The sequence below is a fragment of the Jaculus jaculus genome, chromosome 11, assembly GCF_020740685.1.
Source record: "Jaculus jaculus isolate mJacJac1 chromosome 11, mJacJac1.mat.Y.cur, whole genome shotgun sequence".
Classification (NCBI taxonomy): domain Eukaryota; kingdom Metazoa; phylum Chordata; class Mammalia; order Rodentia; family Dipodidae; genus Jaculus; species Jaculus jaculus.
Genome location: NC_059112.1, coordinates 91,382,842 through 91,399,236, shown reverse-complemented (window position 1 = coordinate 91,399,236; position 16,395 = coordinate 91,382,842). Strand labels below are relative to the sequence as shown.

General features: G+C 41.5%; 1 protein-coding gene across 2 annotated transcripts in view; it reads left to right on the top strand.

Annotated features, from left to right (window-relative positions):
* Ccdc39 (coiled-coil domain containing 39) overlaps positions 1-16,395 on the top strand; it is a 36,850-nt gene that overhangs the window by 2,290 nt on the left and 18,165 nt on the right. For both annotated transcript variants that reach the window (XM_045161457.1, XM_004652314.3), the window contains exons 2-11: positions 1,214-1,333; positions 1,904-2,050; positions 3,135-3,293; positions 4,272-4,364; positions 4,452-4,580; positions 6,859-7,050; positions 10,285-10,388; positions 10,766-10,898; positions 13,951-14,145; positions 14,945-15,109. In XM_045161457.1, coding sequence (XP_045017392.1) covers positions 1,214-1,333; positions 1,904-2,050; positions 3,135-3,293; positions 4,272-4,364; positions 4,452-4,580; positions 6,859-7,050; positions 10,285-10,388; positions 10,766-10,898; positions 13,951-14,145; positions 14,945-15,109 — 1,437 coding nt within the window. The remainder of the gene's footprint in view (positions 1-1,213; positions 1,334-1,903; positions 2,051-3,134; positions 3,294-4,271; positions 4,365-4,451; positions 4,581-6,858; positions 7,051-10,284; positions 10,389-10,765; positions 10,899-13,950; positions 14,146-14,944; positions 15,110-16,395) is intronic.

Here is a 16,395-nt window from a genome sequence, read left to right as displayed (position 1 = left end):
CTATGTTCTTGACATGTCAAAGTAGCAATTAAAAAATTATAAATCCTGGGGTGGGAATATGGCTCAATGGTTAAGGGCATTTGCTTGAAAAGCCTTCTAGCCACGATTCAGTTCTCAGCATGCCATGTAAAGCCAGATGCTCAAAGTGGCACACACACCTCGAGTTCCTTTGCAGAGGTAAGAAGACCCTGGTGTGCCTATACTTGCTGTGATTCACTCTCTTTCCCTCACAAATACAATATTTAAAAAAATTATATGTCCTAATTCTAAATGTGATGGAATTTGGAGGGAACATCTTTGGGATGTGTTGCAGTCAGGTTCACATTGCTGGCAGAAATCACCTGACCAAGAACAGCTTGTGGGAAAAAAGGTTTATTTTTGCTTACAGATTTGAGGGGAAGCTCCATGATGGCAGGGAAAATGATGGCATGAGCAGAGGGTGCACATCACCTCCTGGCCAATATCAGGTGAACAACAGGAAAAGGAGAGTGTGCCAAAACTGGCTATAATACCTATAAGCCTGCCTCCAACAATACACTGCCTCCTGGAGGCATTAATTTCCATCAGCTAGGAACATAGCATTCAGAACACCTAAGTTTATGGAGGACACCTGAATCAAACCACCACAGGAGGTAATTAAGTTATGAAAGTAGAGACCTCATAAGTGAGATTAGCTCCCTTCAAAGAAGAGAAAAGGGCTGGAGAGATGGATTGGCAGTTAAGGCATTTGCCTGAAGCGTAAAGACCCAGGTTTGATTCCCCAGCGCCCACGTAAGCCAGATACACAAGGTGGTGCATGCGTCTGGAGTTTGTTTACATTGGCTAGAGGCCCTGGCATGCCCATTCTCTCTCTCTCTCTCTCTGCCTCTTTCTCTATCTAGCTCTCATTCAAATAAATAAAATAAAAATATAAACAGAAAAGCCAAATACTGTTTCTCTGTGCCATGCCAGGATACAGAAAGAAGGCATTTCTCTGCAAAACAGAAAGAGGGCCTTCATTGGGAGCCCAACTGACAGGTGCCTTGATCTTGACTTCCTGGCCTTTTGTAAGGGACAAATTTCTGTTGTTTAAAGCATCCAGTCTATGGTCACATCATTTCAAACTGACTGTGGCACAAAGTAAATGGATATTTGCTTTGCTTTTGGATTTAGGTCCTTAAATATGGCAAAACTTCCTAGGACATTAACGAATTGTGGCATTTATAATTTATAGTTATCAAAGCTGCAGAAGGAAAAAGCAAACCTGCAAGACCAGCTTCGTGACTATGAGGATCGCATCACTTCTATGACTTCTCACTTCAAAAATGTCAATCAGGAATTTTCGTTTATACAGGTATGGAAACATTGAAATAGGTGTTGATTATATTATGTGTAGGTGTGGAGCATTTGTACTTGTGATTTTTATTTAGAGATGGTAAAATATGAAACTTCATAACAGTATTGTGAACATAACCCTGACTCTGAAAATGGATAGAAAACCAGCTTTGAGAAACTAACTACTATATGGCTTATTCATAATATCTTTAATAATGATTAACCCTTCTCCCACTCCTTCCTCTCTTCCATCCCCTCCCCTGAATATTTTTTATTTTCAGATAAGGAACAAGTTACAACATTTTAAGTCTTACTGTGTATATAACCTTGTCTTTCTTTGGTTTTCCTTAATATAAATATCTGAAACCGTTGACGGTATTTCTGTAAGCAGTTCACTGGCCAACTTCCTTATGGGCAGAAAACAGCATGCACTATAGAATAACCACAGTTTAGGATTTGTAGATTTAGAACTGGTGAAATTAATAAGCATTTGGAGAATTTTTTTTTCTTTTTGCTTATTAGGTTATTGTAAATACTTTATAATATTAAAACTTACAAAAGCATTCTTATTTTGTGTACTTTCCCACAGTCTCTTTACAAAGCAAGGGAGAATGAGATTGAAAGTGAACAGCATTTTAAGGCCATTGCTGAAAGAGAACTGGGGCGAGTGAAGGATGAAATCCATCGGCTAGAAAATGAGATGTCATTAATACAGGAGAGGAAAAACGACAAAGAGGTGGGTGTGCCATCACTCACCAAACCAACATTGACTTTTAAAAACAAATCTGTATGTGAAAGTCTTTTATTAGTTTCCTGGCATTTACTTATATTGTCTCTTGGGCAATGAAAGGATATCACGCCATGGTTTGACGGAAACAATGATTAAATATTACATTTCCCTCCATTATTCACTTAGCAGCTACTTAATAAGATGCGCTATGGGAACGCCAGGCTGGTTGCAACAGCTCAAGCACCAGTAGCTCTGAAATAGCCGCATTGCTGGGTCTGAACTTCATTTAAAATCTTTGCCTGTCATAGTAATTTGTCAACTTTGGTACCCGGAGAGATATTAAACTAATTTAATGCCTACTTCCCCTTTTTCTCTTGAGTTTTCATTTAATTTGAGGGTTTTCTGAATTCTGATTCTTCTCTTTACCTATGTGTCAACATATGGAAATATGTATGTACTGTCACATACATTTTATTATTTTATAATGTAATGTCCATATATGTAATCTAATTACATTTTTTAGTTTCTATTTGTATATCTTCTGTTTCAGTCATTAAGTGGCTTCATTTGCAGAAATATCTCGATTGCTTATACTTTATGTACTTCAATTAGAAGTGCTTCCAGAATATCAGTGTAAGAGATCTTGTTAGGGACAGAAAATGTGATTGGCAATAGGGCTGGAGGGAGGGAACTTGTCATGAGTTTTAGTTTGCACAACAAGCACATTACTTTAACTAAGAGTATACACACTCACACACACACACACACACACACACACACACACACACATCTAGGATGATGGTGGCAGAGTTTCTAATGAGACTGCTGTGGGACCACTCCAAAGCCTTATTGCAAGAACTTTAGCTCAGTAACTATTTCTGTCTTTCTATGATCATCTCTTGTCTATTTTTGACTAAAGAATTAAATTACAAGTGTGATAATTACATAATTAAGTATAGTAAAACATGAACATCTGGAAGGCAAGGACACGAGTTCTCCATTTTTTTTTAAAGCAAATAATGTTACGTTTTATTTGTGTAATAAATAATGTTTTGTAATCTCCTGCTTTCTCATGCTCCTTGGAAATTAGAATGGCATATTTAAAGCGACTCAAAAGCTGGATGGTTTGAAATGCCAAATGAACTGGGACCAGCAGGCACTGGAGGCCTGGTTAGAAGAGTCAGCTCACAAAGACAGTGATAACCTCACTCTTCAAAAGTACGCCCAGCAGGATGATAACAAAATCAGGGTGAGCAATTGGACAACACTGGTCTTCCTCTGAGTCAGCATTTTAGACACGAAGCCCCAATGAATGACTCAGAAGCGCAGTTCTTCAAGTGTTTTGGGCTAAAGTCTCCTGTGAGAACCTACTGAAGTCAAGTAACCCTTTTGTGGAAAGTTGTCTATACCCAGGGACCCATGAAACTGTTGCTGCATCTGCTTACAGATCCTCTGAAGTCCTTTAACCAACTAAGGACCCAGGGCTGAGAATATCATGATTTAGAAAAAGTTGTATACTAGCACTAATAATTTAGCAATTTTGTTTAAAATACAGTTTGAATATCTCATATGTCTTGCTGATTTGGGTATTATTTTAAGTATTTTTAAATAGAAGATTATTATTTAATCTTTTTTTCTCATTTACTTTAGAAAATATCACAAGATGTCCTAGAAGTCTATTTCTTATTTATTTATTTATTCAAGGTAGGGTCTCATGCTAGTCCAAGCTGACCTGGAATTCACTTTGTACCCCCGGCTGGCCTCACACTCATTGTGATCGTCCTACTTCATCATCCTTGAGTGCTAGAATTAATGGCGTGCACTACCCTGTCCAACATAAATATGTATTTTATACCGTTTTATTTATTTATTTATTAGAGATGGATGGAGGGAGAGAGAGAATGGGCATACCAGGGACTGTAGCCACTGCAAATGAACTGGCTAACGTGGGACCTGGAGAATCAAACCTGGGTCCTTAGGCTTCGCAGGCAAGTGCTACGCCATCTCTCCAGCCCAAAAATGTATTGCAAAGAAGGTATATCCAAACATTAGATAATCCCGTGAGGTTAGAAGATAAAAGCAAAATACAGATATGTGATAGTTGTCTGGTGAGCAAATAAATGCTTACACATGGCAGACTTTCCTTAATGTTAGATATGCTATGCGCCAGCTTTTAAGTTGAGTTGAAATGGTAATTGCAAATATTTTTCATGTAACCCCATCCCAGGCCCTGTCTCTGCAATTAGAAAGGCTGACTTTGGAACGTAATGAGAAAAGGAAGGTTCTCGACAGTGAACTTACGGAGACTCTGAGTGCCCAGGTTGGTGTAAAGGAGGGCTGCATTTGTTCCTGTTGGAGGCGGTGCTTGCCTTCATCCACATGAACAGGAATGCTTTCTGATTGACAGCTAGAACTGGATAAGGCAGCACAGGATTTTCGTAAGATTCATCACGAAAGACAAGAGCTCATTACGCAGTGGGAGAGCACCATTGAACAGATGCAGAAAAGGGATCGTGACATTGACAGCTGTGCCTTGGTAAAGTGGCTTGGCCCTTGTGGTATTAGCTGTGTTTGTGTCTCATGTTACTTCATTTGTGTGTGTGTGGCTGGGTGTGTGTACACATGCATATAAAATCCAGAGGGCAACTGCAGGTGTTGTTTCTCAAGCATCATCTTACCTTTTGTGAGATAGGGCTTTTCACTGGCTGGGAGCTCATCAATTAGGCTTAGGCTAGACTGGCTGGTCAGTAAGGCCCAGGGATCTGCCTGTCTCCACCTGCCAGCAGTGGATCACAAATGTGTGCCACCACACCTGGCAGAACATGGGTTCTGGTAATTGAACTCAGGTCCTCATGCTGGCAAGACAGAACAATCTCGCCAGCCCTAAGTCCTTATTGCAAATGTACATCAACTGTTATTTGAAAGTCACATCAACACAGGGGAAACAGCAAGAGTAGGCTAGGTATGAACACCCACTTGGGCTGGACTAATAAGCACAAAGCCCTTCCCAAGTGATGCACCTCCTCCAGCGAGGCTCCACCTCTCAAAGGCTCCACCAGCTGGGATGTAAGTATGGGGGTTAGTCATGAACACTTGAGGATATAAGGTCATTTTACCTTCAAACTACCACAAATCCTGTTTTGGGAAATTTAAAAGAAATGGAAATTAGGATCATTTTTTTCTTCTACTTCATCAAAGCTACAAAAAATATCTGATTGGGTGTGGTAGTGAACACCTTTAATCCCAGCACGCAGGAGGCAGAGGTAGGAGGATTGTCATGAGGTCAAGATTAGCCTGAGACGACATAGTGAATTCAAGGTCGTGAGACCCTACCTCAAAGAAAACCAATCCTCCCCCCAAAAATCTATCTCTAGCTTTAAAATCTTCATTCTACATTCCATAAAAGTTGACTTTTTTTTTTTTTCCAAAGTAGGCTCTCACTCTAACCCAGGCTGACCTGGAATTCACTATGTCGTCTCAGGGTAGCCTTGAACTCATAGCGATTCTCCTACTTCTGCCTCCCAAGTGTTGGGATTAAAGGCATGCACTACCACGCCAGGCAAAAGTTGACTTTTTAAAACATGTTATTGAGTTTCTTCCAAATTTGGCTCTGAACCCTATTGTCCAGTCTTTCTCTTATCTGTACCTCATTTCTTAATATATCCCCTTCCCATACCTACCCTCCACACCATTTCAACTACATTAAAATATTTATGTATGCACCTCATTTCATTCTTATAGGCCCAACTGAAATTATACCTGCTAGATAATATATTCCAGTGACTCCTCTTGGGTAGAAGTAGAATTTATGCTCTTTATTCCTATAGTGCTGTGTCCATGTGCCTGTGATACCAGCAAGAAACCTGAGTGATGACCTCCTTATTGAAGCTAATAACTAGAACGTATAGCTTTGTTTGTTTCATCCAGGGTCTTTGACTGTATAAGCCCAGGCTGGGCTCAAACTTGTAGTGATCCTGATTCAGCCACCTGAATGCTGAGATTACAAACATGTGCTGCTCTGCCTAGATAAAATGTTATTTTTGAAAGATTTAAAATGCTGATCTATGAAATATTCAGAAAATGTCATTGAAACCCAAGTTACCATGGAGAGATGCCTCAGTGGTTAAAGGTGTTTTCTTGCAAAGCTTGGCAGCTGGGTTCAATTCCCCAGTACCCACATAAAGCCAGATGTACAAAATGATCCATATATCTGGAGTTTGTTTGCAGTGGCAAGAGGTAATGGTATGCCCATATTCTCTCTGTCACTCTCAAGTATATAGATAAAAATTTATTTATTTGGGAGACAGAGAAAGAGAGAGTGAGAGGCAGATAGAGAGAATGGGTGCCCCAGTGCCTCCAGCTACTATAGATGAATTCCAGATGTGTATGCCACCTGTGTATCTGGCTTATGTGGGTCCTACAGAATTGAACCTCAGTCCTTAGGTTGCAAGGCAAGTAAGCACCTTAACTGCTGAGCCATCTTTCCATCCCAATTAAAATAGTTTTGTTTTGTTTTGTTTTTTGGTTTTTCGAGGTAGGGTTTCACTCTAGCCCAGGCTGACCTGGAATTCACTATGTAGTCTTAGGGTGGCCTTGAACTCATGGCGATCCTCTTACCTCTGCCTCCCAAGTGCTGGGATTAAAGGTGTGCGCCACCACGCCCGGCTTCCAATTAAAATAGTTTTGAAAGTAAAAGAAATCTTAAGAAATAAGTATTGAACCTGAACAGAAAAACAAAAACTAAACCACTTTTAGTTTTAGTTTGCTCATAGTGAATACTTAGATGAACACATGTGGCATCTATTTCATCCTAGGCATTAGCAAGGATAAAGCAGGAAACAAGAGAAAAAGAGAATTTGGTTAAAGAAAAGATCAAGTTCCTGGAAAGTGAGATTGGGAACAACGTCGAGTTTGAGAAAAGAATAGCTGCTGCTGACCGTAACGTGCTGAAGTGTAGAATGGAGTATCAGCGTCAGGACGCTAACAGGAGTCAGATGAAGGATGAGGTAAGCCCACTGGAGGGACTGGTCAGTGTGCTTGTGACCTCTCCCTGGGACAAGAGCATGGTGCCTTCCCTTTGATGGGGGACGTGCCTTCCAGTTCTTTTATGGAACTTTTGACCTATTCCCACTGCATGGTACCAGGGAATGCCGTTCCTACTTAGGTCCTGTGCAGGGGCTTGGCTGGCATTGTGCACTGCGAGACTCCTGCCATATGCAAGCGGTCTGTCAGGAGCCTGAGGCCAGTGCTCTCGGGTGATCTAGATGACAATCAGTCACCACGACAGGTCGCGGCTGAGTGCTGTGTGGTGCTGAAATGTCTTTCTAGAGCCAAAGGTTCTGCTGCAGCGACCTGCTTGGGCTCAGCTTTCACGCTGCTGAGGTAGGACTTCAGCGCGGTGGTGGGAATGTGGCGCACAGCCTTGCAGCGCATCGGGAGGCAAAACTGTCCTTTCCTCGTTTGCAGCCACGCATACGTATCAACTAGGAGACTGCAGGCTGAGAACAAGCAGTCTTCTTCATTCACTGTGAATGGACCTTCGTATTTCTGTTATTTATTTATTTATTTATTTGAGAGCGACAGACACAGAGAGAAAGACAGATAGAGGGAGAGAGAGAGAGAACGGGCGCGCCAGGGCTTCCAGCCTCTGCAAACGAACTCCAGATGCGTGCGCCCCCTTGTGCATCTGGCTAACGTGGGACCTGGGGAACCGAGCCTCGAACCGGGGTCCTTAGGCTTCACAGGCAAGCGCTTAACCACTAAGCCATCACTCCAGCCCCATATTTCTGTTTTATAATTACCATCATTTAGGTAGAAAATCAAATATTGTGGTCCATTTTATTGTATACTATGGTGTGTACATGCATGTGGAGGCCAGAGGTCAATGTTGGGTGTCATTCCTTAATGCTCTGTACTTTATTTTTTAATTTTTATTTACTTATTTGAGAGGGGGAGAGAGAGAGGAAGAGAGAGGGAGGGAGGTTGAAAATGGGTGCATCAGGGCCTCTAGCCACTGCAGAGAAACTCCAGACACATGTGCCACCATGTGCATCTGGCTTACATGGGTTCTGGGGAATTGAACCTGGGTCCCTAGACTTTGCAAGTAAGTGCCTTAACCACTAAGTCATCTCTCTAGCCCTTCATTTCTTTTTTATAAAATATTTTTATTTATTTATTTATTTGACAGAGAAAGAGAGAATGGGCACACCAGGGCCTCTAGCCACTGCAAATGAACTCCAGAAATGTGTGCCCCCCTTGTGCATCTGGCTTACGTGGGTCCTGGGGAATCAAACCCAGGTCCTTTGGCTTTGCAGGCAAACTCCCTAACTGCTAAGCCATCCCTCCAGCCCCCTTCATTTCTTTTTATGCAGAGAAATACTTCATTGTATGGATATTCTTCATTATCCAACAGTTGAGGGATATTTGAGTTTCCATTTTTAAAAAGCTATTTTGAATAATATTTTGAGAACATTTACTTAAAAGTTTTTCTGTAGAAAAGAATTATTAATTTTATATACTAGGATATTGAGGCCAGTAGGAGTAATATATCTCTCTAGGGTATCTACCCAAAGGACTCCGTGTCAATATACCTCAGTCATCCATGCTTAGTTCCACACTATTCACAGCCAGAAAATAGAACCATGTACAAGCTGATATAATTTTCAGACAAATGGATGGAACTGGTGATCATTATGTTGAGTGAAGTAAGCCAGACTCATAAAAATTCTATGTTTTTTCTCATATTATAGAACCTAGATTTAAGTGTGTGTTTGTGTGTCTAGGTCATGAAAGTAGAAAGAGGAAAAGATCTTAAGGGAGGAATGGGGCGGGAGGAAAAGCGGGCAATAGAATTCATGCGACAGAAAAGCAGTAGGGGACATATTTGATGGGGAGGAAGATGACCAGCAAGAGGGGGGAGCAGGGGAAGGGGAGTGGGGGAGAGGATGGGGTATGGGATCAGTAAGAGCAGAGTGTTATGACATACGTACTAAAACGTAATGCTGAAACCCATCACTTTATATGCTAACTTCAATTAAGTTTAAAATCTTTTCAGATAGATGATTGTTAGCTCGTAGAACTTAACTGGTTTCTCTATTTTGATTTTATATAGTGAAAATTAACTGAGCCTTTGTGATGGAAAGCCAGGACATATTTTTTTTATTATTATTTATTTGAGAGAGAGAGAGAGAGAGAAAGACACAGAGAGAGAATGGGTGCTCCCGGACCTTCAGCTGCTGCAAGTGAACTCCAGACGCATGCGCCCCCTTATGCTTGCATTACTGTGCGTCTGGCCTGTGTGGGAACCTGGAGATTTGAACATGAGTTCCTAGGCTTCACAGGCAAGGACCTTAACTGCTAAGCTATCTCTCCAGCCCAAGCTAGAACAGTTTTTAAACTTAACATCTCCTAGCTTGGCATGGAGCTCAGTGGTACAGTGCTTGCCTGGCACACACAGCTTATGAGAGAAAGAGAGAGAGAGAGAGAGAGAGAGAGGGAGAGGGAGAGGGAGATATGGAAAGGGAGATATGGAGAGGGAGATATGGAGAGGGAGAGGGAGAGAGAGATGTAATCTTGTGTTTGTACAAAGATTCTTCATAGCCGGGCGTGGTGGCGCACGCCTTTAATCCCAGCACTCGGGAGGCAGAGGTAGGAGAATCGCCGTGAGTTCAAGGCCACCCTGAGACTACAGAGTGAATTTCAGGTCAGCCTGGACCAGAGTGAGACCCTACCTCGAAAAACCAAAAAAAAAAAAAAAAAAAAAAAAAAAAAAAAGATTCTTCATGAAGGAGAACAATTCATGTCTTAGACTTCCTGTGTTGCCAGTTTAGATTCTGAGTGGTAAAGTGTGTGTCATTAGGCGGGTGACATGTTTGAATCTCTTGAGGTTTTCCAAATGCAACTGAGCTTCGTATAATTTTCATGAGCACTTTACACATATGCATTGGTTTATCTTGATTCTTGTGATGTGTTTTGACTGGGCAATGTATAATGGACATTTATGCATTACCTTCAACATATGTAGATATTTATAATTTGCTCATTTTATAAAACAAAGTTATTTAAAATTTGTTATGAGAATCAATAAGAAAATCCGTAAGCATCTGTTAATTGCAAAGTTACCATTATTTTGGGTTTAATGTAGATTAGAACTTAAAGTAAACAGAACCGAACTTCTCAAAATGAAATTGTTAGGATATAAAGTAAATATATAATAATTTTGTCCATTAACTCACAAACAGCTGGATTTTTTAAAAGCCAACGTCAGTAGAACTTCTAGTGATTTAGAAGCCCTGAGGAAAAATATTTCAAAAATAAAGAAGACCATTCATGACGAATCAGCAAAGTAAGAAAAAAGCGATTTAAATATATTTTCATACATTCTTTAGTATCTTTAGAAAAATCTTCAATAGTTTAAGATTATTTTTGTTAAGCAAATACAAACTTATAGCTACTATAGTCTTCTTTTTGGTTGGTGCTGGGTATCAAACTCAGAGCTGGCCCACGCAGGCAAGCACTCTGCCTGAACACCTCGCCCAGTCTGGCTGCTACATCATGAAGCTGGACATTTCCCTGCTCATTCATCTGGCAATAAAAAGGGTGATAGAAAAAGAAGCCTTCAGTTTATGTCCAGAAATTTTAGTCTAAGATAGTATTTATTTGCATTCAGTACTTTTTTTGGTGTATTTATATTTTCTGTGCTTCCCTATAAACACTTTTCAGGTTACAAAAAGTTAAAACTCACAATCAGGTGGTAAGCAAAAACTTACAGCATCTGACGGAGAAAACCTTGTCTATTGAAGAGAAAGCTACAAGTTTGGAAGACATGCTGAAGGAGGAGGAGAAAAGTGTGAAGGTAAGGTTTGCTGATGTCATAGCAGATGTCTTCAGCATGATCTAGACTTGGGCTCAGGGGTTAGACACTCTTGTAAGAAAGTCTGTTCCACTTTGGGCACTGATCTTTGCTACCTTCATTAACATAAAGCCTTTCACGGTGTCCTGCAGCTCATTCCTGCCCCGTGACTGCTATGCCTGTGTCCCCACTGACCGTGTGTTTGTTGCTATATTGCCTACAGATCTTAAAAGGTGTCAGGGTTGGTTTCCAGATGATGATCATTCTGCTAGGCTTGTTTGTGTGCAGTCAGCCTCCCTGGTTGGTACTCTGCCATTCTCAGTGAGTCACCCATTATCTCCTCACCCACTTACAGTTGGCACCATTATTTTTGGCAAGTGCACTCTGACATATCTCATCACATTTGTTGTACTGGCATCTTCTACCCTTCTCTGGTGTGTTGGTAGCATTAGAGTCAACTCTTAATCGTCAGATCTTCAAAGGGACCTGTCACTTCTTGCTTTTTTACTCTATTTTGGGGCAGTGGAGGAGGGGGAAGGCATCACTACAAGCTTTCTGAACACTCGAGGCTTGTATAAAATATGGTTTTGCTCATATTTAGATGGGGTTTTTAACCTTAGAGTACTGTGAAATTCCTGAGCACACAGCTGCACTTTTTTTTAAAATTTATTTATTTATTTATTTAAGAGCAACAGACACAGAGAGAAAGACAGACAGAGGGAGAGAGAGAGAATGGGCGCGCCAGGGCTTCCAGCCACTGCAAACGAACTCCAGACGCGTGCGCCCCCTTGTGCATCTGGCTAACGTGGGACCTGGGGAACCGAGCCTCGAACAGGGGTCCATAGGCTTCATAGGCAAGCGCTTAACCGCTAAGCCATCTCTCCAGCCCACAGCTGCACTTTTATTTGAGTGCTATTTGCATTGAGTCTAAGTCACACATATTTATTTATTTATTTATTTATGGGAGAGAAAAAGAGAGAGAGAGAATGGGTACACCAGGGCCTCCAGCCACTGCAAATAAACTCCAGACACATGTGCCACCTTGTGCATGTGCCTTTATATGGATACTGGGGAATCAAACCTGGGTCCTTAGGCTTTGCAGACAAGCACTTAACTGCTATGCCGTCTCTTCAACCCAAACCATACATTTTTTATAAAGTTGTTTTCCTTTAAGAGCATTATTTTCTGTGGCATAAACATGGACAGTATCAAAACCGATTAAAAGCCCTTTAAGGCTGAAATATTTCATGTGAAATTAGACCTTTTGATCACAGAGAATAATATAACTCTTGACGAGTTTGAAGAAATTAATTGAATTATAAAGTAAAATTGTTCGCGGTAGGCATGTTGCTGATAGCTTGTCTGGGCTGAGCTTGCTGTACTGCTTTTTATCTGGACACAGTTCAACCCTGACTGTCCTGAAGATGCGCCGAGCTGCTCACCACCCAGCCCTGACTTGAAAACTCTGCCAAGCTTTCTTTGAGGTTTTGAGCCTAATGGAAATTATACAAAAATAATATTGAGGGGCCTGGGAGATGGCTCAGTGGTTAAAATCACTTGCTTGCAAAGCCTGCCATCCACTACTCATGTAAAAGCCAAATGCACAAGGTGGCACATGCATCTGGAGTTTGTTTGCAGTGGCCAGAGGCCCTGGTGTGCCCATTCACTCTCCCACTGTTTCTACTTACAAATAAATAAATAAACATACTTTAAAAAATAAGACATCAGCTGGTCGTGGTGGCACACGCCTTGAATCCCAGCACTCGGGAGGCAGACGTAGGAGGATCGCCATGAGTCCGAGGCCACCCTGAGACCACATAGTGAATTCCAGGTCAGCCTGGGCCAGAGTGAGACCCTACCTCAAAAAAACAAAGAACAAACAAACAAAAAGACATCAGTCATTTCTTGCTTTATGAAGATTTATGAATGTCACCATAGGTGTCTTGGGCTTTGCATTGAAGTTCATGGCTGTCAAAGGGGAGCATGTTTGCCTGGCTGCGAGAGCGCAGAGTGCTGAGAATAAGTAGAAGTGGAGTGTGGGTGCTGACTGAGACATCTGTAGCACCCTCCGAGGCTCAGGAAGCAGGGCAGAGGGGTGGGTGGCAAGAACATAAGAGCCACAGGAGGGAGGAGCACTTTGGGATACTGTCTTCCAGACACGAAGTGACTGTTACATGCTTATAGCCTCCTGGCAGCTGTTGCTGTTTCCACAAGAGCGCCACAAACACGAACTCATCAACATTTCTACCTGGATGATAGAAGAGGGTAGAAAAACTAAGTCATCAAGCTAGAAGAGAGTCTTGTTGGGAAGAAGGAGGATGGGCAAGTTAGGGGACAAAAGAAGGCGTTGGAATGGGATTATGATAAAATCACATTATCTTCGTACATGAACTTGTCAATACAATGACACTTTTCAGTAGGTCTGTGCTTGGTAGCTCAAAAAGAAACCTAGAACAAAGTATGCTGGTTACGAAGCCTTGAGGCCAAGACAGGCCCATTTCAGAAGGGCATCTGGACAGATGTGGGAAAGAAACCAAGTGGAGCAAAGAAGAAATGACAGATAAAGACAGCAGTTTGCTCAGCTGTCTCCTACCAGCTCACAAGGGCCAATAGTTAAATCTTCAGGAATTTTAAGTTCCTGCTAAGTACAGCCACTATTAAAACTGAAATTGTACGTAGATATACAACTCAGTCAGTTGTATTAAAATCAAAAGTAATAAATAGCATTATCACTTCATGTTTCTTTATTATATTTTTGGATTATACTCTTAAGATTAAAATCGCATCTCTTACATTTGTATGTTGGAAATACCATGTAATGGTTTGCTCCTAGGCATCACTTGTAAGCTCTGCTTTACTGGAATCATGTAGCTTGAGGTTGAAGGATGAGAGATTTTTGGAAATTGTTGAAATTGCAGGAAGGGCTTCAGATTCTTAAGGGCTAAAATGTTGGTGGGAGGGTCAGTCTCAAGTTTGTTTTGGGGCTCCTAAAATATAGTGTTCATGTAAATACAGATTTTAAAGTATTATAATTTTATCAACAATCTCTTATCAGGAAGCAGAAGCTCAGTTGAGCATAGTCAAGGACGTCCTATTCAAGAAAGTCCAGCAGTTACAGTCTGAAGTAATCAAGGAAAAATCTCTGGGAGCAGAGGTTGAAGGAACCCGGTCCTCTCTGAAGCACCTCAACCATCGCTTACACAAGCTGGACTTCGAGACCTTGAAGCAGCAAGAGATTATGTACAGTCAGGTAAGCTCTCCACGCTGAGTCACTGTACTTGTGGCGGGGGGCATACCCCAGGACCCTGTAGGAACAGAGTTCTAAATGTCCTTCACAAGGATGCAGATGCCGGAGGGTGGGTATTAAGTTAGGTGAGTCCAGGGGGCCCTGCAAAGCTATTTCCCCCTCAATCTCAAGTAAACAGGTAGAGGAAGGATAATTGTAATGAGGAAGGACCTGGGGCTATTGGACCAGAGTAAAATAGAGGAATGGGACCTCTATCTCTGTACATGTGGGCATAGCCCATCCTTACTTCCCGGGCTTATTAATGACTTCTCTATTTGGCCACACATGTGCCTCATGGCCATGGTTATTTCTTATCATCCTCCCCTCTACATCTTAATTTCCTCTCTAAAACTTTCTTAATTTCTCAAAATTACAGATGCTAAAATATTTAAAAATAGTTCATTTTACATTTACCATACTTGGACTGTTCATGGCTGTTTCTGACTATTTGGTTATATCCACATGTTGCCAGTCCATGGATTTATTTATGAGGGCTGCCCAGTGGGGGTGTGGTAAGCATCCCACCTGGATTATGGGTGTGTTCTGGAGGATATGGGCATGGAGGTCTTGCACCCTGCCTGTTGAGGAGTATGCTCTTACTTCTCTTAGGCTACAATGGGTTTGGGTCCTAAATGGTTAGACCAAGTGACTTTAAATATCAGCACACAGGCTAAAGTTGGGAAAGTATTCACTGTGTTTTTGAATTTATAGGAAGTCTTGCAACTGTTTGAACCCCCTCACTAACTTGTAAAACTATTAACAGGATTTTTGCATTCAACAAATAGAACGGAGAATGTCACGGTTAAAGGGAGAAATTAATTCGGAAGAGAAGCAAACCCTAGAAGCCAAAATTGTCGAACTGAAGAAGTCACTGGAAGAGAAAAAATCTACACTTAGCGTTTTGGAAACACAGATCAAGAAGCTTCATGTAACACAGCAAACATTTTTAAACAAAATCTTTTCCCTATCCTATCTATTACTTTTTCTGCTTTAAGTCAGCACGCTCCTAAAGCAACTCCAGCCAGGATGATTGCCAAGCCACCCTCATATGTTGCAGATGTTCATATTCCTACTGCCAGAATGTAATGTTTCTACTGCTTAAGGTCACTGTATGCTCACTGGTATTATATGCCTTCACTGCTTCATTTCACTTAATTCTTGTAAATGTCGTGTGGGGACGATATTTATTACCTGTTTTTCAGATTAAGTAATTTGCTCAGGGTTCCATATTAGTGTTTGCTTTATTTGAGTTCGAAATATTCTTAAAGCTGGGCATGGTGGCGCACGCCTTTAATCCCAGCACTCTGGAGGCAGAGGTAGGAGGATTGCCGTGAGTTCAAGGCCACCCTGAGATGACAGAGTTAATTCCAGGTCAGCCTGGACCAGAGTGAGACCCGACCTCGAAAAACCATATATATATACTTAAAGAGCACACTACCTAAAACGTTGATTACCTCTAATTTTTTGCTACAATAAATAACTGTCTTTATTTTTGAAGTGGAAGGGGAAAGGAGCTACTCTTGACAAGTCCCCTTTTGTTATTCACATAGTTTCTTATATAACATTTTGAATGACTTTAGTCACTAAGATGAGAACATTGTTAATTGTTAGAGATTTTATTATGTTTATTGTAATGTGAAACTTACGCTGCTGGTTAAGTAATGAGAACCGTTGACAAGAAAGGCTAGCAACGAGTGCCCCCTAGTGGTTGAAAGCAGAATTGCCCTCAATTCCTTGAGGGCCACACAAGACGAAAAAGAGCTGTTACCATTTTTTAAATTTAGTTTTATTAAGACAAACTTTGGATCGGAGTAGTTTGTAGATTAATGGGATATTTTAAACAGCTGCCCTGGTTTTATGGAACGGTGTACTGGCTTTCCAACCAGATGAAACTTTAAAAAAAATTATTTAGAGTGACAGAGAAAGAGGGAGTGGGGGGGGGAGAGAGAGAGAGAGAGAGAGAGAGAGAGAGAGAGAGAGAGAGAGAGAGAGAGAGAGAGAATGGGTGCGCCAGGGCTTCCAGCCACTGAAAACGAACTCCAGACGCGTGCGCCCCCTTGTGCATCTGACTAACGTGGGTCCTGGGGAATCAAGCCTTGAACCGGGGTCCTTAGGCTTCACAGGAGAATGCTTAGCCGCTAAGCCATCTCTCCAGCCCCAGATGACACTTTTGAGTGTCACGCTTATACTACTTGCTGCGATTTTAACTATCCT